General features: G+C 48.2%; 1 protein-coding gene across 5 annotated transcripts in view; it reads right to left on the minus strand.

Moving 5' to 3' along the window:
• STIM1 (stromal interaction molecule 1) overlaps positions 1 to 20,235 on the minus strand; it is a 99,850-nt gene that overhangs the window by 48,430 nt on the left and 31,185 nt on the right. For 3 of the 5 annotated variants that reach the window (XM_042791911.1, XM_042791913.1, XM_042791910.1), the window contains exons 3-4: positions 10,637 to 10,770; positions 401 to 515 (exon numbers count right to left, since the gene is read on the minus strand). In XM_042791911.1, coding sequence (XP_042647845.1) covers positions 401 to 515; positions 10,637 to 10,770 — 249 coding nt within the window. The remainder of the gene's footprint in view (positions 1 to 400; positions 516 to 10,636; positions 10,771 to 20,235) is intronic. The other 2 variants (XM_042791914.1, XM_042791912.1) reach the window with 1 other exon arrangement.

Raw genomic sequence — 20,235 nt, forward strand, 5'->3', positions numbered from 1 at the left:
ACACAGCTCTGTTGAATATTTAGGACGCTGTTACCCCATAAAAATACCATCTGAAACTTGGTATTTGAAGAAGAACCTGGAATAGGGCAGTATTTGGCTCTATTTTAATACACATTTTTATAGAGGCAGAGAAATAAAAAACAAATTTATACTTTTATGGCCATACTCAGATGCCAGCATTAACAGTTGGGAAGTACCAAGACCAACAAAATCCTGAAAGGCCTCCTGCAAAAAGGGAGCTGGAAGAGTACTTGTTCAAGGCAGCAAAAGCAGCAGCAGCAGATTTTCCCTGGGAGGTACAAAAACTGCTGCCAAGGTTATATGAAATCCAAAGCGTTTATCACTTTTATGGCAAGGGGGTGGAGCGGGCTGTTTCAATTTGCTTGTTTGTCTTTTTTACCTTCAGATGTCTTCCAGGCCTTCCAGAGATCTTCCACACTAATGAGCTTGTCTTCTCCATGGAAGGTGCTGTGCTTGACTGTTGGGTCATGATAATTCAAGTCCTCCCTCAAGAACTAGGAGAAGAATAAACAGCGGGATTATTCTTTGATTAATCTTTTAAAGAGATGGGGAGAATTTAAAAAAAGAATAAAATATTTTTCACCTGTCTTCCTTATTATTACATCCACAGGTTGTCACATAATTTATATGGCAAAGTTCCCATAAATCTGAGACACAGCATCTCCTGTCTTTTAATTTGATTAAAACTACACCATCTCCCTAGTTCATAGAACCACAGACTGGTTTGGGTGGGAAGGGACCTCAAAGCCCACTCAGTGCCACCCCCCTGCCCCGGGCAGGGCCCCTTTCCCCCAGCCCAGGGTGCTCCCAGCCCCGTCCAACCTGGCCTTGAACCCTTCCAGGGAGGGGGCAGCCACAGCTGCTCTGGGCACCCTGGGCCAGCGCCTCACCCCCCGCACAGGGAACAATTTCTGCCTTAGATCTCACCTAAATCTCCCCTCTCTCGGTTTAAAACCATCACCCCTCGTCCTACCCCCACCCCCTGACCCAGAGTCCCTCCCCACCTTTCCTGTCCCCCCTTTAAGCCCTGGGAGGCCGCTCGAAGGGCTCCCCGGAGCCTTCTCTTCTCCAGGCTGAACCCCCCCAACTCTCTCAGCCCGGCCTCCCAGGGGAGCTGCTCCAGCCCCCCCAGCATCTCCGTGGCCTCCTCTGGCCCCGCTCGAGCAGCTCCGTGTCCTTCTGCTGTTGGGGGCCCCCAAGCTGGCCCCAGCGCTCTGGGGACGGGTGTCTCATGAGGGAGGCTGAGCTGCTCTAATACATAACACCATCTATTACAGACCTGTACCTTACTTCTAGCTGAAGGCATTTTTCTCTACTATCAGTTTCAGGATTTTATTCTGCCGCCTTTTTGCCACGTAGCCCTCTGCCAGCAGATTTCTGCCTGGGGCTGTGCTGACAATAAGCAAGTTGGCTTAGAAGCTTCAGCCTCTCATTGAGAAAAGGAACCTTCCCAGACATCAAACCATGCCGCTTGCTCTTTTCCAACCACCTGCTTTCCAAGTCCTTTAGTGACACGTCAGCGTAAGAAGAGGTCACAGCATTTCCAGGAGGCACACACGTACAGCACCGGTAATCCTTCTCTCCTGCTCTTCCCTCTCTCTTGGCAGAAAAGTCAAAATCTTCTTATGCCACTTGTGCCCTCCCCTTGGAGAGACCCCCATTCCCCCTAGAGCATCTATTGAAGGAACGAGGGAATATTTCTGAAATCGAGCACTCCATTAGGAATCCCTCCATCTCCAGTATCATCCAATAGCTATGGGATCACACCAACTGTAAACCTAGAAATTAGAGGATACACCCTCTTATGAGAAACAGTAAGCACTCAAAAGTTTACCACAAGACTGTGACAGATGATGCCTGCAGGCAGGGCAGAGTAAATAAGATGTGTAACAGCAGCATTAACCCAATAATGCTGGAAAGAGAGAAGAAAAGCCAAGTGATGGGGTCCTTGCTACCCCAGCGCTCTGGGGAGAGACGGGGCACAAGAGAGCAGCTGCTCAAAACACAGAAAAAAGCTTTTTCTAAGGAGGAATCGAGCAAGACAGCTGATGCACAGCAGCAAGGTCTTGGTATGTAGAGAGGGGTGTGTGGGGAGGACGAGGAGCCGGGCTGGGGCAGAGAACCGCGACTGCCGTCCACACACGCGTCTGCGCCTGGAGTCCCAGCATCACCCGTGACAATTAAAGATGAAATTGAATCATCAGCTAAACAACACGAGCTGCTCCTTGCTCAGAGACAGGGCAAAGCTCAGAATCAGGCTTTCTGGGCTTCAGCAAATCGTCAACTTCAAGACTATCCAGGAAGCAGCGGGAGGTTTGCCAGCTGAAAAGCACTTTTTTGGTTCTGTAAGACCTTGTATTTGGTGGCATCAAAATGCAGGTCATCCAAATCACCCAACGCTGCCAAATATCAGTCTTATTTTTGAAGGAGTTCCTGTGTCAGTGCGAATTCTACCCGGGATTGCTTCTCGTAGCTCGTGCCCCACTCCGGGTGGTGGAACCTCCAACATCTAGAACTCACTGAAGTGCGGCCACGGGAGATCTGCCCACGCTACACTCTGCCGGCAATCCGGCGGGTATCTGAGCACATGAACTTCAGGGACTGAGAATGAAAATATATCTACCTATAGATAACTATATAGAGAGATATAAATTAGAGGAGATATATATACACATATAAAGAATCTATGTGCTTTTATTTTCTATTTATATATAAAATTAGTATATATAGTATCAATTACTTAATCCATAATAATATATCAACAAAAATTTATATATACATAATAAAATAATTAGTTATGTAATTTTAGTTGCTGCACAAAACTGACAGACCAGACTGAACATGAACATTCTCTGCAGTACATCTGAAGAATTCTGTTCTGGGTAAGAGAAGCCAGGAAATATTCAGTAAGCATATATGTTAAATTAATTTTAATACAGACAGGCAGAGTATAATAAATTAATATAACCTAGGCTTTTGGGATTCCAGACTTTTCTTTTAATTTTTTGTGATACTATAATTCAACTAAACGGCACAATGAAACCAACTTTTTGTCAAGGAAGTAACAATCCAAAAAACTATTTTTAGATTTGACCTGCACCTTCAAATCAAAGCTGGAACAAATGCCATCTACAGGAGGCGAGGCATTTTCACTGTGGGCTGAGCCACTAACGGAAAAAAAAAAAGAGAGAGAGAGAGAGAGAGAGAGGGAGAGTGTCAGTATAGTCTGCAGCTCTATCACGATTCACTCGGGGAACACATCTGTCACAATAACACGCTTTGATGTGTTCCTACCCTCCTCCCATCTCGGGGGAAGACAGGCCAGAACAGAGACACCAAAGAAAAGTGAAGAAAATGATATTTTAAAAAATTAAGGGAGAGTGCAAGAAAACCTAACAAGATTTGAGACCACCCTGTATGCAGGAGAGGTTCATGAGATGTGAGGCAAACATAGTACGTGGAAATCAAACAGGAGAAAGAGGATCAGGCACATTCCAGCACCTAACATATGCAACACAATTAAAAGATAATTTCACATTTACATCCCTGCATGCATCATCCAGTGCAGCCTTCCTCACAGCGGGTCTTTTGAGTGTGTAACAGAATTCAGAGAAAAAAAAAAAAAAAAAAAAAAAAGTCATCTCTAGATAAAGAGATAGGACTTTAATATCAGACTGGGCATGAAAAACACGTGTGGAAGTTTTAACTTTGCAGGCACTCTGCAAATCCCCTGCAGACGCAACTGAGGACACCGACCGAACGGGCGGCTGGAGCCCCGTGCCACCCCGCTCTCTTGCTTCGTAGCCCGCGAAAGCTTCGGCTGCTCTTCCCATTTTGCAGACAAACATGGAAAAATGGGAAAATTCAGGCCCCGTCGGGGTCTGGGCCCCGCGGCGAAGCCGTCGGCCTCCCGGCTCGGTAACTCGTGAGCGGGGGAAGGCAGCAGCCTCGGCCGGCGGGCCGCCAGCTCCCACCGCCACCCGAGCCATCAGCTGCCGCTCTGTATATTTAGCTCGGGGAGCACAGAAAGGAAAAGTGATCTCTTCCAGCTTTCCTTCGGCGCGCCGTCACCAAAACAAACCCCCAAGGACTCTCCGGAGGGGACGGTGCTGGCTGTGCTGCGAATATCTTTATAAACAACTAGGGAGGATGCAGGATGGGGCCGTCCCCTCGTGCACGGCGCAGCCCGAGAGGCTCGAGGAGCTGGGCTGCGCACACCGAAGCCCAGGGAAACCTTCAAAGCAGATTTTCCCTTAGTCTTTTCTAAGGAAGACATAAAAAAATAAGAATAGTGCAAATACAGCAAGGAAGCCAAACTGCCTAGCGTGGTTTTTAGAGGTGAAGGCTGCTGGTGCCGCTCCGGCATCTCAGCTCTGCTCCTCAGACCCAAGCTGGAAAATAGAGACGTTTTCAGCCGGCTGCTGACCCGCTGGCTCCTTATCTGGTACCATCAGACACATACTACTGCAAAACACACTTTCCCCGACCCCTGCGTGCTGTCAACCACCACAAATCGTTGGGAATTCCTGCGGCACGGACTGTGACACCCCCGCGTCCCCAGCGCCAGTGGCACTCAGGGCTTTTCAGAGCCCAATTTTTGCACGTCTGCTGCACAAGCGCTTTTCGAGGTGCAAGAGCTCTCCGTTTTCCCCGTCGGAGGGACTGCCCACAGGTTTCACATACACAGGTAACTGCCCTGAGCGTGCACATTACCTGTATGCTAACATCATGGAATCACAGAAGGGTTTGGGTTGGAAGGGACCTTAAAGATCCAGTTCCAGCCCCCTGCCATGGGCAGGGACACCTTCCACTAGCCCAGCTTGCTCAATATGCACGTATATAAAGTAGCCACGGGACTCCCAGATGTTCAAAACACCAGGCACAAGAACCACTGCACAAAATACTGACCTACTTGCAAACTGTTAAAAAGCAGCACTTCAAAGTGTTAAAGACCCTGCTGATCCCCTCCCTGGAGATACCCAAAACTGAGAGTCCCGGGTAAGCCGGCTCTGGGTGGCCCTGCCAGGGGAGGGGTTGGAACAGACCCCCTCCAGAGGGGTCACCCTCCAGCCTCAGCCAGCCTGCAAATTCACAAGAAGAACAGAAGGAGATGTAGTCAACCAAGAGTCTCACCACCAAATTCAGAGAAAGACAAACCATGATCACACCATCAAAACACAACAGGAATGGAACCACCGCTACAAGCACCAACCAACACGGGCTGAGATCCCCGCAGGAAGACTCAGCCTGTGAATTCTGCTTGTTCTCAAGATTTCTTCTGCGATTTAATGGGTTCCTGTATGTAATGAGAAGGAGCAGAATCTGAGGCACGCAAAAGCCAGCTGCTGCACACCCTTCCAAAATACCCACCTGTGGGAGAGCACCTCTGCGAGGGCGGTGGGGTGGCGCGGAGTGGGTCCCTGCACCGGCACAGAGGAGAACTGCAATACTTTGAGGAGGGAATACATCCAACCCCTGCTGAAGCCACCCACAGTTCTGGCTTCCACAGCAACCAGGGGCAGAAAATTACCTCTGTTTTAGGAAGAAAACACTTTTTCTACGTGCCCTCTGCTCACGGCTGCTCCGGCCCCAGGGTTCCAACAAGCACTGGAGACCCACTAACTCCAAAGCAGAGGTATGCATCCCCCCTCCAGAAAAAACAATTACAGAACCCTTTGGGTTAACCCTGTTAAACACAGGGACCTACATTTTAACTCTCCACCTGCCAAATCCCATAACCAGTATGCTTTTCTCCACTCTGGAAGGGGTGAGGAGTTTGAGTTGCACGGGTTCCTTGGTCAAGACAAACCCGTTGTCTCAGTGGCTGAAAGCATGCTCAAAAATGAGCAGTTCCGCAAAGTGGGATTATTTGAAGGTTTTTTTCTTCGCGCTTTCCAATCTGCAGACACTCCAACTACTTGTGCAATCTCTGCACTTCCCCTTGAACCTTTGTCCCTGCTCCCCAAATGCCATCATCCATCCTCAACACCAACTACCACCTGGGCAAGAGGTGCACGCACGCATGGAATCAATGCTGTGAGGCAAAAAAAAAGACCAAATGACTGCAGAGCTCACCGTGCATCACTTTCCTAGTTAGCTCACCACCTTTAACGGCTTTTCTGAGCTACTGATTTTCATTAAAGTTGCAGAAAACTTTTGTCTTTGAGCCCTTTTTCTTGCTAACATGCCTGACCCCAGGCAGTGGGTTAAGAGGAGCCGGGACTGATGGAGCAATAAGATAAACCCTGTTTCCTTAGGAAACCAGGCTAACAGCATCTGAGAGACTCCTCTTCCATGAGAGCCTACATCAGAGCTGCCCCTGAACAGCTGGAGCTGCCGTCGGAGTGAGTGCAAAGAGCAGAAATAGATCGCTAATTAGACCGTTTCCCCATGAGAAACAGTTCTTTCATTTTAATTGAGGTCACTGATGTCATCTTAAACTTCATTGAAAATTCACTTCCAGAAAGAAATCATCATTGCATTTTTTAAGGACAGCATGAAGTTGTTGGGTAAAATTCCACCTACAATTAGAATATTTTAAAAATATAGTTATCTATCTGTCTCTTTCTGCCCAGTCAGGTCTTTTAATGAAAACAAAATGTGCCTATAACTTATCCCTCCAAAGAGATAGGGCCAAAATAATAAATGCAAATACAAAGTTCTCAACCAACAAGGAGAACAGAGCTATGGGAGCGAAGAGCTTGCTCTCTGGCAGCTGAGCACCCCCCGTGCAGGCGTCCCTTGGCACTGCACTCCCGGCACAGAGACCACGTGCCGCCACAACCGACGTCTGCGAGACCCTCAGCCTCTGCTGAAGCTTGCAAACGCTTCTGGAGAACAGGTGATTAAACCCAAGGTTCAAAATTACCTCAGCCTTATCCTCAGCAGAGGAAGGTTTGGGGGTTTTTTTAATTAAATTAATTAATATAAGGTGAATAGAAAGCCAAGCAGCAGAGAAATGTGGTTTTCCAGGCAACTCACTCAACTGAGCTCAGTCTCTGTGCAGGGCTGACCAATCACCAGCATGTTTTGTTCTGAAACTACGTTAAGTCGTTCTCTGGCTCACTTTGTTCTGTCACAAATCCACTTAAAAAAAAAATGAAACCCAAGTATATAAACCTACACTAAAGGGAGAGTATTCAGAGCGACTGTTGGCAGCACAGCATTGCAAGAGCTTCCACCCCCCCTGAGTACCCTCCAAACAGAGACCTCCCAAGGTCCTGTCCTACCCGGACTATCCCGTGACCCTAAAGCGGCTCCCTGGCCTCCCCCAGTGCCCTCCCTCGCCCCACTGCCGGGGGGTCCCATCGGGTCCCCCAGAAGGGAGGAGGTCCCGGCCACTCCAGCCGCACCCCGCGCAGCCGGTGCTGCCCTGTCACGAGCACCTTCCCATCCCACACTCCTGCCCGGGTCATCATCCGCATCGTTTTCTAAAAAGTTTATGCAAATCGAGCACACCACTCCATCCTCTACGCCCACTCCCGAGGTGGGAGCTTTGCATGCTAAAAGAAGGGTGGACAAAGATTAAACGTGAAAGCCGTAAAAGGCTTAAATTTGAGCCTCTTGCATTCCTTCAAATAACATCTCCAGCAGCTGTCCCACCACCAAAGACAGGGGGTTAAAACACGATCACAGGGTACACACGGAGGGGTTAGAGCTGATAACCTTGAAAGCCGAGAAACCAAGTGCTCAGGAAGTAGCTGGCTCACCAAGGAAAATTCTTGAAATACCTTTTTTCAGTGGCTTCAAAGCCATTATTTAAAGTTTATTTTAATGCAACTTGAATAAAAGTTTCAAGCTTAGAAAAGGTAAAGCTTGTAACTGTAATTATAGAAACACAGAATCGTCTGGGTTGGAAAAGACTTTTAAGATCATGGAGTCCAACCATAGACTTAACACTGCAAAGTCCACCAGATATAACTTGGAGTCGCTTCAATACTTTGTTTTTTCAGTAGGTAAACAGATATAAATACTAATTCACTGCCAGCCTCAGAGACCTACATGTGCACACAAGTCTCTTCCATAGAGAGCAATATTTGCAGATAAAATGCATAGTGCGCTCATTGAGTATAAAAGGGAAACCAAGAAAAAATTATCTTCAATTCTCAGAAAAGATGTGTATTCAAAATATTGACTAAGTTATGTTGTGAACTGTGGTTTATATTTTATTTTCCTTATTTTTTTCCATCTTGAACCCACAGACGGCTGTCACGAGGGATGTTCTTGCTTTCATTTACACGTCGTGCACGCACCACGTGCCCGTGTGCCGGCCGGCCGACCGTTCACCGGGGTGGCTGCTCCTTGGGGTTTCGGCACCCGCCGGGCTCGGTTTAACACCCGGGTGCCTTTGCCAGCCTCCGGCAGCAAAATCCTGCACCGCAGCACGCACCGAGAGCTGGCACGCGTTCCTCGTGGCAGAGCCCGGCGCCGGCTGTGCTTGGGGCTGGGGGAGGAGGATGGCATTTTCATGCACGGGTCAATTATAGGAAGGAAACCGTTCAATACAGGCTGTCTCAATTAGCCAAAACGAACTTTTACAAAAAACAAACTTTCTTATATGAAAAATTCCACGTTCTTCTACTTCTTCAAACTACCCATATCCAACCATCAATAGCAGAAGTAACAGAGAAAAGCTTCTTCCATTAAACATCTATATTGTAAAATGAACTGATGGTACAAAGCCTTTGAACAGATAATACTGTTAATGCCTGTACAATAAGCTCTCAACTAGTCCATCGAGACAGAGCGCAAGGTTTGCTCAGACATAAAAATTGCCAGTTAATGCCCAACTAACAACATGAGGTTTATCCTCAATAACAGGCGAGTAGGATGCACCAGCGAGTTGATTTGCCTGAGGCTACACCAGCAGTCAAGCAGAGCTGCAGCTCCAAAGCAACACTGAGCAGAGAACTGCCTCCCGGGAAAACACCAAAGTTTAGGAAATGCAATTGAAAGCTTTTAATTTGTTTTAATTACTCTGTGAAGTGGGATTTAGGCAGAGGGAACGGCACAGCAACCTGGGAACAGCCAACCAACACTGCTGGCTCCTCAACAACAGGGCGCTCAGCTCCAGGCTGCCCTGCCACCTCCCTGGAGAATGTCACCTCCCAGGAAACCGAAGAGCCCTTGTGATGGCTGGATTTGCCCCAAAAACTGAACCGCTGAGTTATCCTGGGGGGAGATTTCATCTCCCTGGACTGCGGTTTGTTTATGTGAGATGTGGGAATAAAGCACCCGGGAGAATGGCTCGTGGAGCTGGGGTTGTTGGGCCCTTCCCAGGGGACAGCACTGTGCCTTTAGTTTGTCACCCGCATCAGAACAGGGTTGGGGGGTGAAGATGAAGACCTTTTGGTCCAGAAGCATCAGCTCACAATTTTGTAAACTCCCAACCCCAGACAGAGATTCTGCCAGGTTCTCCCATAAACTGGGAGGCCAGGCTGAGAGAGTTGGGGGGATTCAGCCTGGAGAAGAGAAGGCTCTGGGGAGACCTTCGAGCGGCCTCCCAGGGCTTAAAGGGGGGACAGGAAAGGTGGGGAGGGACTCTGGATCAGGGGGTGGGGGTAGGACAAGGGGTGACGGTTTTAAAATGAGAGAGGGGAGATTTAGGTTAAATAAAAGGCAGAAATTGTTCCCTGTGCAGGGGGTGAGGCGCTGGCCCAGGGTGCCCAGAGCAGCTGTGGCTGCCCCCTCCCTGGAAGGGTTCAAGGGCAGGTTGGACGGGGCTGGGAGCACCCTGGGCTGGGGGAAGGGGGCCCTGCCCGGGGTAAGAGGTGGGACTAGATGACCTTTCAAGGTCCCTTCCCACCCAAACCAGTCTGTGATTCTATGAACTGGGACTGGAGAACTGCCTGTGACTGGCAGTAGATTTCTTCACCAGTCTGCTTGTTTCAGATTCCAACATTTTGACTTTCTTATAAGGAGACTGGCATCTAAATAAGGTGGAATTCCTCACCTTGAACAGAGCCTTGTAAATGAGCACCCACTGCAACTGAGGCAACATTATAAATAAACAGCTTTCCATTTTCTAGTAGTCGTTTATTTCTATTGTTGCTTATGTAAGAAAACAACAACAATTTTATTTCTCTTCAGTAAAGTTATCAGCTAAAATCTCCAAGGCTATGACAACAAAAAATTGTGCCTTTTTTCAGCAGTATGCCCACATGTACTGTAGCTATTTCAGCTAGGTTGGTGGAAGAATGCAGTAAACACTGTAATGTGAGCAACAAGTTTATTTGCTCAACAGTGACAGAGAGGCTCCATCTGAATTCAGAGGTGTTTCCGAACCCCTTGATTAAAAAAGGAATTAAGTAGTAATGATTCCTTGTCTTTCAGTGTTGGAATAAATTGATAATACCTTGTGTGCGGAAAAAGATTAAGTGGCTAGAAACCCCCAGAACAGAGGAAAAAGCCATAGACACTAAAGATTACAGTACGGAAATGCTCCGTTTGATCAGAAACTTGGCTCAAGGTGGCACACTGCTTCCTCCGCCAGACGACGAGGTAAGCAACGGACAGCCTAAGTCTGTGCACCTGAATTCCAGGCACCCCGCCACGCCAGCATCCCCCGACCCGAACAGCCCTCCACGGGAGCGGAGCAAAGCAGCCGAGCACCAACCTCGTCGCTCTCCTCTACGTCCACGTTGCCGTTGGCATCATCGTCCATCTGCTTGTGGATGTTGCGGACGGCTTCGAAGCTGAGCTGCTCGTCTTCATCGTGGCACAAGGGCTTGTCAATGCGGCAGAACTCTGCTGAGGAAGAAAACACCAGTGTTAGGCAGCCTGTACCACAAACCCCGCCATCGTGTTTTCTCACTAAGCTTCTTGGTTTTGAAAAGCCCTGGCTGAGCACTAGAGAAAGCATCCCGGTGCCGTCATTCACAGCAGGGCCGCGTGCGACGGCCAGAGGCCTAAAAAAGCCCGAAAAGCAAAGGGGGGGTGATGGCCTCGGCGAGGCTGCTCTTCTCTAGGTCAACCTCTTTGGCATCTCCACCGCTGTGCCGGGCCTCGCCGTGCCGAGGGCAGGGCTCGCAGCTGGGCCTTTCTCCTGCCGGCACGGTGGCCACCGATGCCCCGCGGGCAGGGGAAGGGGAGGCCTGCAGCTGTATTTTATCTCCGATTTCACAAGCTTCATTTCTCACTTGGAGCTTGTTAGTGTTGGCACAGCGTCTAGCTAGGACATTCTGAGAGTAAGAGCCGTATGTTTATAGAACATGTCAATTAAAAGAAGTTAGCCTTCTTCCTGATTATGGAATGGATTTTTCTGGCTTGTTTTCCACATATTTTTCTACGTTTCAAGACTAACACTTTAAATTTTGCTGCATGCCTGAGTGCATGAAGCACCAAACGTGGTCGATCCATCCCTTCTATGGCACTGCCACGTGGCGATGGGTGACTTGCTGTGACGACCGCAGACCAACGCGGCAGCGCCGAGACAAAAGCACAGACGCCAGGCACCGAAAACATCCCCCAAAGGTGAGCTCTTTGTATCACACGCATTAAGAAAAACCCTTTTGTTTCACAGAGGCTATATCAGATTCACCGTAAGCAGATAATGATTAAGAATTATCCAGGGGTGGCTGCTCAGAGATCACCATGAAACCAATTTAATAGCTCATGGCCCAGTTCCCATTAGAAAGGTCTCATGCTCAAAAAAAGTCAAAGAGAGTTCATACTAGGATGATCTCCTCAAGATAAAACGAGTTTATTTATAGGAAAAGTAGATGGATTTTCTCCTGCTGCTGCTGCACACGCTGTATCTGCTGCCAATAACTGGGCACACACTCACCTTGCTATCCAGATCATCATTTGGATGATCCACATCCCTGTCACATCTCCACATAACTAGCAAGTACTTGGATTCACTATCAATACAAAAGACTATTCAGCGTTAAACCCATACACGTTTTTTAAAATTATTTTCATTATTTTAGCACATACTACATGATCCCTATGGAAAAATAAAATTCCTAGAGGAAGTCCAAAAGCCTCTTTAAGAGAGGTTCTGACAGAATACGTGTTACCTAGCACATTTAAAAGTCCACTCAGTCAGTCTGCTTGTGAAATTGAGGACTCAACTACCAGATCTGGCTGCCAGTAGCCCTGCTCTGCTCCTGCCCCTGGGGAGGAACAACCCCAGGCACCAGCACAGCCTGACAGAGAAGGTCCCGGTGGGCACCACGTTCCATGAGCAAAGGTGGCCAACAGCGTCCTGGGCTGCACCAGGAGATGTCTCAGGGGGATCTCAGCCATGGACATCAGTACCTGCAGGGAGGGTGCCAGGAGGATGGAGCTGGGTTCTTCCCAGTGGTGCCCAGTGCCAGGACCAGAGGCCATGGGCACACACTGGAACACGGGAGGGTCCCTCTGAACATCAGGAAACACTTTTCACTGTGAGGGTGACCAAGCTCTGGCACAGGTGGCCCAGGGAGGTGGTGGAGTCTCCATCGAGAGAAATTCAACAGCCATCTACAAACAGTCCTGGGCAACCGACTCCGAGTGGCCCTGTTTGAGCTGGGGGCTGGGACCAGATGGACCCCAGAGATCCCTTCCCACCTCAACTAGTCTGTGATTCTGTAATAACACCAATCTCCTTATGCCTGGCGGTGTATAAGAGGCATTTGGATAATGTCCTCAAGTTGCTTTAACCTTTGGTCAGCCCTGAAGTGGCCTGAAGTTGGATTAGAAGATATTGTAGGTCCCTTCCAGGTGGAACAGTCTCTTCTATTCTAAGTGTCAGCACACAGACTTCCTTGTGGAGGAAACCACGCTGACACCATCTGATGCCATGGGGGTTTCTAGATTTCACAGTGGAAGCCCATCCATCTCTCAGTCCTTCTAGATTGGTTAAAAAAAAAACCAAACCAAACCAAAACAAAACAAAAACAACCAACCAAACACCTCCCTCCCCGAAACAACAACAACAAAACCCCCCCAAACAAATCAACCCCAAACCTCAAAAAAAAAAAAAAAAAAAAAATCAAAAAAGACCCCTCCCAGACACCCACCCAGCCATGCTTCATAGAGCAGTTGGGGGCACGGGCTTTGCTCCTGCAAGTAGGTTAATGTTAGAGGAGAAGTCACTGCCACTGTAACATGGAAAAGAGAAGCAAAAGCAGTCAGTGTACCCTGAGAGCAGACAGAAGCACACGAATACCAATATCGTTGTTTTGCCCCGATTTACTAGAGCTTTAAGTGTCCACGTGAGACCAGACGATCAAGCTGAGATTCCCTGACAGGATGCCTGAAGTTTATGCTGAAGCCAGCTACCAGAGCTCCTGAGCGCAGTGCAGCTTCAGCCATAAGCCTGCTTATTCTTAAATATTTGTAAAAGAGCTCAGTAAATAAACCAAACTAGAAGGCCACGTAAATATATGGCTGTTTTCCTACCTTTAACTGTTGCTTTTCCTACCTTTAACTGTTGCTTTTCCTACCTTTAACTGTTGCTTTTCCTCATCTTATGTCCTCACACTAAATACGTGGCTCACAACCAGCTTTGTTATGTATGTATCCCTAAGCAGGAGGCTGAATAAAATACTGGAGTTTTCATTCTGAGGAACACAAGCCAAGGATCAGGAATTTAATTTTAACTTTATCTGCAGCAGAACAAACGATGTTCTTTTAAGTCATGTTCTGCTTAAAACAAAGTCACTTAAAAATTACTTAGATGGATGTCAGAGCATTACTCAAATCAGACCAAGCTCTTATATTATGCTCATAACAGTTATTTTTGGTGTGTTATATATACACACATACACAAATGTACTCAAGATCTTAGCTATAGTTTTGCACTAGCATCTTTCAAATACTGAATTAATTTTAGATGACAATGCATAATATCATACACTATAAATTGAAAGGGGGTTTTGTGGGCTTCTGTTTGTTTTTTTAAGCACGGAACTCCTAACGGCCAATCGTCCTCCAGCACTCCAGGGAAAAGTGGTGTCCTGAAGGTGCTTGATGAACCACCTCAAGAAAAAGTATCTGTACCTCAAATAAACAACCGCACCTTATGCATGCATGCTGAAAATTGCCATCATTAAATATCCAGGTGGATAACTGTCACTGTCACACATACCACCCCCATGCCTCGCCATCTAGAGCCCTCGTCCCACTCCAGGAAAGTGAAAGCCCTCAAAACTACAAACAAAAAACAATCTTAAAAACTAGAATTGCCCGGAAATTCCAGGCCTGGTCTACCCTTTTAGAGCTTTTTAAGAAGAACACACTTTTAATCTCCCAACACTGGGGTAAAAATTGGTAGCTAAGCCCTTAAAACCTCTGACACCGGCACAGCCACCGGCTATACTGGTGCAACCCTCAGAGCTCCTGGCACAGCTTCAGCGCGGGCAGGTTTTGTCTGTACCTAAAGGTCTCTCTTTTTGAAACTGTCCTGGGTTGAGTGAGTGGTGGAGTTTTTTGGTGGCAGGGGAGGGGGCTATCGGGGCGGCCCCCTGTGAGAAGCTTCTCGAAGCTCCCCCAGCTCCACGTCAGCTCCACTGCTGTTTGGGAAATTGAGCCAATCAGCTGCGCCTCTGCGATAACGTATTTAAGAAGGGACGTGGTGACGGGCAGTCGGACTTGTGAGGAGGAGTTGCTGCAGCTGCATGAACACCAAGGTCAGTGGAGGAACGGAGGAAGAAAGGAGGGGGGAGGTGTGCCAGAGCAGAGACCCTCCTGTATCCTGTGGTGAGACGGCAGGGCGGCCCCCCCCTGCCACCCATGGAGATCTACAGTGGAGCAGACATTGATTTATGGCCTGTTGTTCCTGCTTGCCTGATCAAGGTGCTGTGCCCGAAGAAGGCCGGGGTCTCATGGGAAAAGGCAGCCCCGCTGCTGTAATTCAGCACTGGGAGGATTGCAGCTTGCGGGGGAGTCCCACGCCGGAGCAGCTCGGGAAGGGCTGCAGCCGTGGGAGGGAATCCAGTCAGAGGAAGTTAGTGACCCATGACGGAGCAGTGTGGGGAACGCTGCGGCCCATGGGAGGAATTCAAGTCAGAGAAAGTTTGTGGAGGACTGTCTCCTGTGAGAGGGGGACCACGATGGAACAGGAGGAACAAGTTTTGGACACTCCCCTCACTGAAGATGAAGAAAGTGGCAGCGCTGACTGCACCCCCCATTCCCTGCCCCTGCGCCACTGGGGGAGGAGGTGGAGATATCGGGAGCAGAGCTGAGCCCGGGAAGAAGGGAGGGGTGGGGGGAAGGTGTTCTCAAGATGTGGCAATGCTTCTCACTGTCCTACTCTGTTATGTGTTGTTAGTGTCTGTAATAAATGTATGGTTTTTTTTCTTCCCCTAACGAGTCTGCCTTTTGCTCGTGATCATAAAAGGGGGATTTTCCCCCATCCCAGTCCTATCTTGAACCCCAAGCCTGGCTCTCTGTCCCTTCTCATTGCTGGAGGGGAAGGGAGAGAGAGCTGCTGCATTGTGGTTGGCTGTCAATCAGGCCTAAACCACGACAGAAACCTGGTGAGCAAACCGTCCCAATGGGTTCTTCAGCTGCAGCTCCGTGACTCCGTGCTGCTGCACGTCCCCAGGCTGTACAGCCTCAGCCCTGGCACTGGTACTTGAGCGCATCGGACACCAAGGCCCCTCAGACACACCACTTCTCTAAGGTGGCCTTTGGTAACCCGCAGACAAACCCGTATTTATCAAGGAGAGGCACCTGTTCTTGTTACAAAAGCAGGTTTTTAAAAATGGGCTCTCTGACATGAAAACCCAATGAGCCTTTAGGGACATGCAGAGGCAAACGGACTGGTCGCGTGATTTAATGCCGGGAGAAGACGCACTGTGCAAATCTGCTGCAGCAAACCAGCACCAACGAGGAATCTGGCTATAGGTGTGCACATCAAGGAACAGGGATCGTGGAGGTAACACCACTGCAGCAGCTCCTGGCTGGCTTCGCCCCACCATCACCAGTGGCTGCCGATGCTTTAATGTCAATCTCCCAGTTGTGTAAACGCGGCTGAGCAGAAGGCCACGCTGACGGACAAACCTCTCCCACACCTCAACCCCGGGCTGACACGCAGGGGTACCCCCCTCACCAGAAGAAAGCCCCAAGCTGTGCTCTGCACCCTCGGGATATAACACCCACCCGCCCCAGCACCCTGCTCTTCCACCCACTCGGGGCTGGGGCTCAGGTTGGCAATTTCTTTCTAGGATGTTGTTGTGGTCAATGGCATTTTCATATCAGAGCCCATCGGAGAGTTACAAGTATTCCCAGGCCTGGAACAGACATAGTTTGGGCTGAATTTATAGGTTTAGTTTCATTATCTAGAAAGATGATGATGATGATGATGATGACTGTGAGGAACAAACTCCTCCTTCTACCTTGTTCGGTTGGGAAAAAAAAAAAAAAAAAACCAGGAGAAAACCAGTTTAGCTTCAGAAAAAACAGACCCACCATGCCTCCTCACAGCAGGGCACTCTAACAGGCCGTGTGCTGCTTTATTTCCAAATGCAAAGATTCAACCATCTCTACCAAATTACTTTAACAGCCACTTTCTTTCTCTCCAGTCCAAATTACCTCACACACCTATTGCTGTCCGTTCATCCTTTGCTGGCTTCAGCTTGAAAAAATAAAAAATTATCCAGAACTGAGTAAATCAGATTCTCTCAAGTTTGCCTGAGAGCACCACACATAAAATGTTTGTGAGAAATGGATAAAATTTCATAAAAGGAGCGATTCCTGCCTTCTCTGACCAGTCGTCGTGCCCCAGTTGCTGGACACGGAGCTGTGACACCACACCAGCTCCCAAGGCCAAACCAGAGTCTAAACAAGACCCTTCCCTTTAGGTCCAGCATGGTAAATACTGCGCTGCTAGTCAGTAGACTCCACCTAAAGTTTTATCTTTCTGCATTCATTTGCTGAAAAAAAAAAGAAAATAAGCACTGGAACACACTGCTCCTCCTGATAGATATGGCAAGATGACTTGGACAATTATGGAAGCTACTTGTGTGTTCCTGGAGAGGCAGGGCTGGTGTCCTGCTGCTTCACAAGCCTCCGTGAGTTTATTCTGCACTAACTCGTGGCTGTCCATATAGCCAGGAGAGCCCGGCAGCACCATAAACTGGTGTTCACTCACGGGTTTTGATCACGCTGTGAAAGTTCCCCCTTTCCTGGCACCCCGGGGCCATCCTCTCCCCGTGCTGCTCATGGCCAGCTGCTGTAGGAAGCCGGTGGAGATAAGGGACACCTGGACTCACAGAGCCTGTGGCTGGACCTGGGAAAAACATCTAGTACAGCAGCACGCAGCATGGGGAGCAGCAGCCAGGGACAATGCAGCAGGCAGGACATGAGAAACGGTGGCTGGTCCGGAGGCAAAGTCAGCTTTTCCCTGCTAGGGTGTGCCAGGAAGCCTCCGCTCTCCCGTTACACCTTCAGGGGCAGCAGGAGTTGGGAGGGTGACTAACAGCACTGCATAGCGCGGCCACAATATTGTCCAAGCACTTCACAGCAACCAGGGCGAAGCAATTTTTCGTCTGTGTAATTCCTGTTGATTTTAATTGGCAAGGGAGAGGAACTTGGCAGAATTATTTTAAATATTATTGGATGCCCGAACACTGATTTGCACAGATTGGGTTTTCTTCTCCTATCCTGCAAGAAGTTTCTTCATAGTTACTGCAAAATTAGCTCAGAACTTCGGGCTGGGCCTTTTCTGCAGTGATTTGTCATGCTGATCTCAATGGCAGAGATCAAGAACGTAGGATGGTCATTGTATTTATACTGCTTTTGGACTTGACTTCAGAAGGAAAAATTAAATCAGGCTAAAAGATATCTCCCAAAATGTTACGTGATCATCTTGTTCTGAGCCTGTGCTTATTATTATAGCAATGAATGTAGCAACACTCTGGCAAAGTTCAAGTTATCGGAAGGAAAGGTCACATTTTTTATAAAACAAGAGTGGTTTTACTCATATTAACACTCTCATAACCACATAATCCCAGAGCCCCAAACCATGTCTGTCCAAGTGGCCCGTCCAGCATGCAGGCAACAAGACACATATATTTAAGTGATCTTGCCCAGATTTCTTGCAATTCCGAGAACAACCCCTGTGTATCTTACACAAATGCTAAGAATGAAGCTCGACTGTGAAAATAGCCGGAAGAGCAACAAAGCAATGGTTGCGAGAATTGACATGTGTTGATAACCAAGTACACAATCAACAGCAATCAATCTAGTAATTTACTGGAACGATTTCTTACTTGCGTCAAGGCCAGAAAAAGCCTTGGGCAACAAGTGATTTAATCAGCAGAAGACCCTGCACTGACAACACAAAGTCAAGAGGTTTCACCAGACGGCATGGGCCATTCCCCACCCTGTTATCTCAACGGGAAGACAGGCGGCAGCTGTAAAAACACCCAAAATGAAGAAACAAAGACCAGGGCCAGCAACCTTGCCTAAGATTTATGGAAGGTTAAGTAAAAAGATCACACCATAACAACCCTTGTCTCCTAAAGGGAGACAAAAAAGACCTGTCCAAAAGCCAGGTCTTCTCTTGGGTTCCTCTTGACGGGTTGGGAATGTAATGAGGGCTCAATAGCCAGCATGCCTCACCTCCATGTCACGCACAATGACACTCCATGTCAGGCCACTCTGACACAGCGCGTGGCACCTTCAGTGAGAAAAAGCCTTGAAATGAGTGTAAAATTGGTTTTAAGTAACGTCTTCCTTTTCCAGAAGGCCTAGCGTTGATTTTTACCACAGCGGTTTCTACAAAGAGACACTTGCTGTCTGGTCCTCATCACTGTCCCAGGCTGTTCTTAGGCAGCAGACCAGGCCAGGATTTTGGGGTGTGACTCCTGGATCCCTGAGGAGCTGACACCATCATCTCTACTCAACCCTCCCACCCCACCCCTCTGAGTCATCAAGAGCCTTTTGTCTCCTCATCCTGCGGTTCGGGTGCCTCCAGTCCTGTTCTTTATCTCCCCACTTTCATCTCTTAACAGCTACAGTCTGTCCTTCCTTTCAGGACAAAAAGTCCCTTTTCCTCACCATGGGGTGCCCTGATGGCCTGCTAACCTGGGCACTATCAACACATGCCATCTTTGCATCCCTTCTCCTGCCATTGTTCTGCACTCACACCCACCCACCCTCACCCCTCCGGGCTCCCTCTCCCCCACTCAAGGTATTTCCCAATTCCCTGCACGGACTGGGCAGGGGCCCGGCTGCCACCGCCCAGGAGGTCACCAACAGCCACTTAAGCAGATTGAAGTGTCATCTACCACGGAAAGCCGCTTGGGATGGCTTTATAAACAGATTAGAAAGACATGTCTTACAAAACGTCTTGGGAGAAATGCCACTTTCCAGTCCTACCCCTTCTCCTGCTGCGACTGCCCCGTCAGCCCCAGCCCACTCCGAAATGACAAGAGGCAGCGATACAAACCAGAATACAGGAAATCCACCTTAACCAGAAAAGACATTTTTACTCCAAGGGTGGTCAAGCCTCAGGTTGCCCAGAAAGGGTGTGTGGTCTCCATCCATGGAGGGAGTCAAAACAACTGGCCACAGCCCTGGACAACTCTGCTTGAGCAGGGCTGGAGAGGACAATTTTCCAGAGGTCCTTGTCCACCTCAGTGACCCTGTGGCATCAAAGTATTTTATTCCGGATCTTTCCTTTCTCATGGGAGATTCTCTCTAATGAGAATTCTGCTTGCTTAATTTCAGGTTCTCTCAATTTTCTTCTATAAGGTCCTATTATTTTTAATAATGTTGAAAAGTTGTGCTAATGCCATCACAGCCAATTGTCCCCAGTAGCACTGAGCTTTATAGCAAGCACAGCCATTGGGATGGGATTAGATAGCAGTTTAATTATAAGAATTGTCATTTACATAACTCGCTTTTATAAACACTGGAATGGCAGCCAAAAAAAAAAGTCTTATATTTAGGGAAAAAGAATTGTTTATATATTTTACTAATGTAAACAAGGACACAGTTTAACTTCCTTGCTCAGGGCTCCTCCCCTAAAACTGGTTTTCAACTAAAAAAATGCCAAGGACAACTTCATAAATTTTAATAAAGTCATTAAACAGTTTTGTAAGGAATGTATCCAGAGATTACCATTCCCCCTGAAGGGGTAAGGAAAATTAAAGGGAACTGAGGTACCTTGAAAGGCTACAGAGTTCCAGCATGGTGAGCAAGGCAAAAAAGGGCAGTGTAATCATAGCTTTCCAGCTCCAATTACCAAACAATAGAACCTCACAAAGTTACAAGAGTATA

This window comes from Tyto alba, unplaced genomic scaffold, assembly GCF_018691265.1.
Source record: "Tyto alba isolate M040663 unplaced genomic scaffold, T.alba_DEE_v4.0 Super-Scaffold_2, whole genome shotgun sequence".
Lineage (NCBI taxonomy): Eukaryota > Metazoa > Chordata > Aves > Strigiformes > Tytonidae > Tyto > Tyto alba.